This window comes from Lytechinus variegatus, chromosome 8 (assembly GCF_018143015.1).
Source record: "Lytechinus variegatus isolate NC3 chromosome 8, Lvar_3.0, whole genome shotgun sequence".
Classification (NCBI taxonomy): domain Eukaryota; kingdom Metazoa; phylum Echinodermata; class Echinoidea; order Temnopleuroida; family Toxopneustidae; genus Lytechinus; species Lytechinus variegatus.
Window position 1 is genome coordinate 26,416,824 of NC_054747.1, and position 6,000 is coordinate 26,422,823.

The 6,000-nt window shown below is 37.7% G+C and overlaps 1 protein-coding gene across 1 annotated transcript; it reads left to right on the forward strand.

Annotated features, from left to right (window-relative positions):
• The first annotated feature begins 2,796 nt into the window (after positions 1–2,796).
• On the forward strand, positions 2,797–4,470 carry LOC121419930 (synaptogenesis protein syg-2-like). Its single transcript, XM_041614416.1, has 3 exons — positions 2,797–3,113; positions 3,519–3,860; positions 4,158–4,470. Exons 1-3 carry the CDS (start codon positions 2,801–2,803, stop codon positions 4,454–4,456), a joined length of 954 nt encoding a protein of 317 aa, XP_041470350.1. The 5' UTR covers positions 2,797–2,800; the 3' UTR covers positions 4,457–4,470.
• Positions 4,471–6,000: the final 1,530 nt, after the last annotated feature.

Here is a 6,000-nt window from a genome sequence, read left to right on the forward strand (position 1 = left end):
TTTAAAGACTGCGCTTCTGCTTCTGCTCTCTTGTGCTGCTTCTCACCCAAATTGTTCCTGCAGTCGGAGGTTGCATCCTGGATATTCTTTACCCTACATGTTTTCTTGTGATTTCCCGTAGCGCATAGACTGAAAAAAGGAATTTCTTGTTGTCTGCAGTATCTTCTGATTGGTTTATAATCTATATCGCATATCCAAATCTCAACTTGATGTTCCCGAGTTCTTTTCTCTTTTCTCTGCTAGTAGTGGAAGCCATTACAATCAGGAAGTTGTAGAAACTTCGGTTGTTGAATTCGGTAGGAATGAACCAAAAAAATATATATTGTTTTAGATTAGACAGACTGACTGGTATGCAGTTGCGCTTATCAAATATACAGATAGATGTGATCTCCCCTGGTCCGATTTTAAGGGGTTCACAAAATGCATAAAAGGAATCAAAATAAAAAGATATTTCGGAAAAAACCCGAATTAAAATGAATGAAATCCATTTTAAAGTCTATCAGATCAATCTCATAAGAATGCATGTGTCAAAGATTCAAACAATGGTTGGTTTTATGGTTTGCGTCAGTTGAAGATCAACAAGGCATGTAATGCAAAGCCCTAACCCTATGGCGGTGCGATGATATCATTGCCTAAGGTCATCCCGAAGAGTATGTGTAGTGACAGTTCTCTGGACGCCTTCCCAATCCATTGTATGCTCGGTTAAGCAACCTCGAGATCAAACCGGCTGTGAGAAAGAGCACACTCTGTCGTCCGAACAAATGCAGCTATATATTTGATATATGAAATATCGCACTTTCATTTTCGACCGCTGACAACCTAAGACATTAAGTCGTACATGTACTTTTAAAATGTGCTTAACGGCATAAGCTAGCGAAAGTGAATGAAAAAATCTCACCGTCATCATTATTACATCAATGTATTTGAGACACATCGGAAATGTCTTAAAAAACAATTTATCTCACCTACTGCAACTATCTTGATATTGAATGCTTCTTTGTTACCAGGATTATTGGATTGGATACTATAACTCTGATATCAAATGGCGTACCATATTTGGTGCCTATTTGCTCTTCTTGTTTTTGGGAAAGGTATGTCGAATTTGATTAAATTTAAATAAAATTGAATCTATGCGTATTGGCTGTATGATTATTTTCAGTGTCTCGAAATCCGCTTCCTGGGCATGTATCAATCCAAAGACCATGGACTGTGTTACGCATTTAAGGTGCACGAAGGGTGTTATCCTTCGCAAAATGGTGCAACATGTAGCAAAACTCGAACAAGTGCACGTTTGAACCCTTTTGTCACGTTTGAGTCAAATATGAACGCGAATCTTGAAGGGTGCAATTTGCAGCTCTTCATACTAGTCTAAAATAGATGACGGTCTTGTAAAGTAATATGGATTAGCAATACGTCTATCATTACCAATCATTGACAATAATACTACCCAATCCATTTACAGGCTCCCGCTCTACCATGTCTACAGCCATGATTTATTTTCAACCAAGGCAGACCCTACCCGTCAAAGGAGAAGATTTTACAATGGAGTGCATCTATTGGCCCCCTTCGAATCTTCGCACTGTCAAGTGGAAACAGGAAGAAACACCAATTGCGTCTGAATCGTGCCCAACTGCGAGTGAATGTACACCCAATATTTCTAGTCCAACAAAGTACAAGTTATTGGCAGATGACCGCAGCACATCCCTTACAATAATCAATTTGAACACTGGTGACAATGGAAGATACACATGCAATGTATTTTACCAACATGGAGAACGTTCAGCGACTGAAATACTGAAAGTACTAACTCCAGGTAAGAACAAAAGGGAAGTTGGACAGCATGGGGACATTTCATTCCACCTAGCTAAGATTGTGTTTTTCTATTAAAGCATGCACGCTATTCTGCTACGCAAAACATCACTTTAATCGTAGCAATGTCTAAATCATGACCATGTTCTTACAGAAAGATGAAAAAACCCATCCCTACGAAGTAGTTGCATTAACCACAATGAGCACGATGACATGCTTTTAAATATCTATGAATGCGTAGGCCTGCTTATCCAATATTGTCCAAACATTCATACCCACTCAAAAGACATCGTTATGAAAGCCCTAACCCATTTTACCTAGAGCTCGTGACTATTCGCAGTTTAAAACAAAAACAAAATAGTAATTTTAATAAGGATTTCTGTGAAAAATAAGGATAATGACGATTTGTTAGAACGTGTGAAACCAAAATAGAATCCCGGACGCTAATCACAATCAGTGACGAAGTCAAATTCTACTCCGGAGGGAAATTCCAGTAAAATTTACGGACGAATCTTACAATGTGAAAGTTCCGGTGATTCTAAAGACGAATCCAAGATTAACGCGTGAAAAGGACCATGAGCAAACTGCAAAGATTCTATCGACGATACTTTTTGTTCACCAAACATGTGAAAGGTGAATTTATTGCAGATATTTTTAGCTGTAGATAACCCCGTCTTCTCCCGCTTTCTGTATCATTTTATATAACTGGCTCTTCCGACGTGTTATTTGTAAGAAGATAATAGATATGAATACAAATAAATGTCATTGACGGGGCATAAATGTATGTAGCAAGGTTATACATAATGTAAATAATATGACTGTTTAATTACTTTTCATTATTTATTTGTTTATTTAGCCCATTGACAATTTTGCATACTCGCTAACAAGAAAATCATTCAGGGATCAATCATTTAAAAAAATGAAATTTGGGATGAGGGTGTTTATTTCTAATGTACTGTGTTTTTCTCAAGTTCCACCCTCACGGGTTTTCATGTCTGACGCCCAATTGAGCCGGCAATACTTGAAAAACGCCAATATAAGTATAACTGCTGGAGAGTCGTTTAGCATCACCTGTGGAGCAAATAGGGCAAGGCCTCCCGCAGTACTGCAATGGCTAATATCAGAGGACGTGACCGTTGTTCATCAGGAACAATCTGATGTCATTCAAGACGGATATTACATCTCCCTGAAAACCTTGACGATCACACCCACCAGAGATGACCACGGAAAGATTCTCAGCTGCATCGCATCACACACGGAAATACAAAGGAGTTTTAGATCCTCAGTTCTTCTGAATGTTCATGGTATGTCTCATTCAGGGAATCATTACGTGTACACGTTTTGATATCAATCCTAGATTTTCAGTCCAAGCTAAATTTTGTAACACTCAATTCATCCACAATAGCTTAAAAAATTGGACAAAATATGCTAACACTTTACGTCGATTTAAGGTCCATTTTAATCTGCTTACATGTATATATCTACATAATGACGAACCAGCTGTTTCCAAGCATCATTCCGCAGTCCACACGATTTTTCTTTATCTATTTTTTTATATTGAGATCATCTCTGGTTTATTTACAAGAAGTAAGTATCATTAAGTTACAAAACTGCTTTCCACAAAGGGCCTGTCTGCATATCATACAATGCTTCATTCTTCGTTCTAGTACTTTCTCTTACGATTCTTCTCTTGTCTGCCATACCTACAGTTCTTCCTTCCAGTGTGCTGCTCTTTCTAACTGGCGGTAACCAGTCACAATCAACAGTCCTATACGTTCAAGAAGGTTCATCGACTTCAATCACCTGTAAAAGCATCGGGTCATTCCCAGCAACTGAGTTATCAGTTTGGTTAGCTGGTGACTTTGGCAGGACTTGGATCCATGCAAATGTCTCAAGTAATAGGAGTGCTTTAGACGACACTTTGTTTGACACTGAAAGTACCATTACCATAAGACCGGATGACAGTAACCATGGAATGCACATTTTATGTTCATCGTATATGGACGATGTTTTCTTTGTTAAAGTACTGACAGTTAGACTATTTGTTTACGGTGAGTTGTTTCCTTCAATAACTTTAAAACCTAGAGTCAATATTGTTAACGGTAGAACTGATAAAAGATCATCAATGAAAAGTCATCTAGAATAGCCTAACCAAACCTGAAAAGAACTAAAAGATAGCTACTCATGTGTTTTTTTTTTATAAATAAAATCATTTTTGCTGTTAGTGATGATTTCAAATTATTTTGTTCGATTCCCAATACACTGTCCGGGCTATGTAAAAAAAAGCTTGATTCTACAGCTGAAGTATTTACTATGACCAATACTCTTTTTGGTATGTTTGTCTGAAGGTCTACCAGACAATGTCGCAATGATTGTCCGTGGTGATATGCTCGAAGGCTCTGCGACCAACGTAACATGTACAGCTCTTAATGAATACCCTGCTCCTCTCATCCACTGGTATATCGGGTCGAGGAACGTCACAGGCAATTCAACCCTGAAGACATCCATCAATAGCGCTGATCGATATGATGCTGAAAGCACTCTGACCATCATACCAAATAGGTTTGACCACGGCAAACGTCTTCTCTGTCATGCAGTTCAAACGACTTTATCCATGTCACAGTCCTTGAACAACACAAGGGTATAAAATACATCATTTAAGCCTAGATCAGGACGATGGCAGTAATGAAAACAAACATCGGCAGATTATTTAGTTTAAAAAAAACCTGGTTAATGAAACAAATATTGACAAGGAAATTCAAATGAATTTCCAAAATTCCGATCGACAATGCCTCCTTTTGATGATTGAAGCAAGGTTTATCATGGCCGTACCCGTATTTTTTTTCAGGGAGGGGGGAAAACGCATGCAATTTCGTAGGAATGCTTTTCAAAGTAATTATTTTCCTTTCGCACAGAAACTGATCATGCTGTTGTAATCTTGAATATTGTTCCAACCAAACATGTGACTTTATATTGTTTTCTGAGTTCTGACTTCAAGGACTCAAGTCAAAAGTTGTAATGAGGATTAATACTTCCATAAATAATTCACCCTCTATGCACTAGGCAGAAGAGTTAAACTATATGTTTATTAAAATGTCTAACATTTAATGGCCAGTATAACAGTACAGTTGTTGCATATTTATTTCAACAGTGGTCTATGTATATATCTATATGATGTAATATCACGCTATTTTTTTCTCATATGGTTGGATTGATTCATCAAAAAATAAAAACAAAACGGATATTTAAATAAAACCCGTCTCATAATTCTGGTTTGCCTGTTGTTGTGGATGAGGAGGGTTGACAAGATTGACTCAAGTAGTAAGTACCATTTTCAAAATATACATAGAAAACATGTGAACACTCTTTTTAACAACCTCAGTGGTGATCTTGCTACATTTAACCGTGGACCTACCACTCTGAAGAGTGGTAGGTCCATGATTTAACTAAAGGTTAATGAAGAATAAATTGGCGGTGAATATAGACAAACGCAATTTTGTCTTGATCGGGAGTATACTCGATGTTTTCTATAGGACCTAAAATAATCAAACGCATGTATTAAAAGGTTAAGGTATCGACCTCTCAGACGGAGCTGCGATGAAGTCAGTAAATAAGGTCTTATTAAGTTAAATGGCAGATGATGTAATGTGTAATTTCAAAGTTGTGTGTGTGTGGGGGGGGGGGGGGTCTGACAAGGAGTTACTTAACTCGCAAAGTGTCAGATTGGTTACAAGTTGATAATTTATTGTGTATCATTTAGTGCCGATTTGCGACAGTGGCATGTTAAGAGTTAGCAGTGTTGATTAGGATCAATATAAACTGTACACACAATAAATGTGTTAAGGAACAGTTTCACTGAGTCACCTATGATTGTGTACGTTTTGGAGCCAATCCTGAAGAGTATGTGTCGTGACGATTCTCTGGACGCCATCAAACTCCATTGTTTGCTATTAGTAGGTTAAGCAAACCTCAACCTCAAATGGGATAAGAGAAAGAGCACACTCTGTCGCCAGATCATTAGAATACAGAAATACACTTCATATAATCAATATACATTACATCGTACTTTCGTTTTCGACCGTTGACAACTTAAGTCGTACTTTCGTAATGTGCTTTAACTGCATGGACAATTGAAAGTAGTCGAACAAATTTCTTTGTGGTCATTTTCCTGCATTGTGTTTGGGACACATC

Coding starts and splice junctions, on each gene's coding strand:
- LOC121419930 (XM_041614416.1), top strand. CDS start 2,801: ATGTCTGACGCCCAATTGAGCCGGCAATACTTGAAAAACGCCAATATA. Junction 3,114..3,518: donor AGTTCTTCTGAATGTTCATG/GTATGTCTCATT, acceptor CCATACCTACAG/TTCTTCCTTCCAGTGTGCTG. Junction 3,861..4,157: donor AGTTAGACTATTTGTTTACG/GTGAGTTGTTTC, acceptor GTTTGTCTGAAG/GTCTACCAGACAATGTCGCA.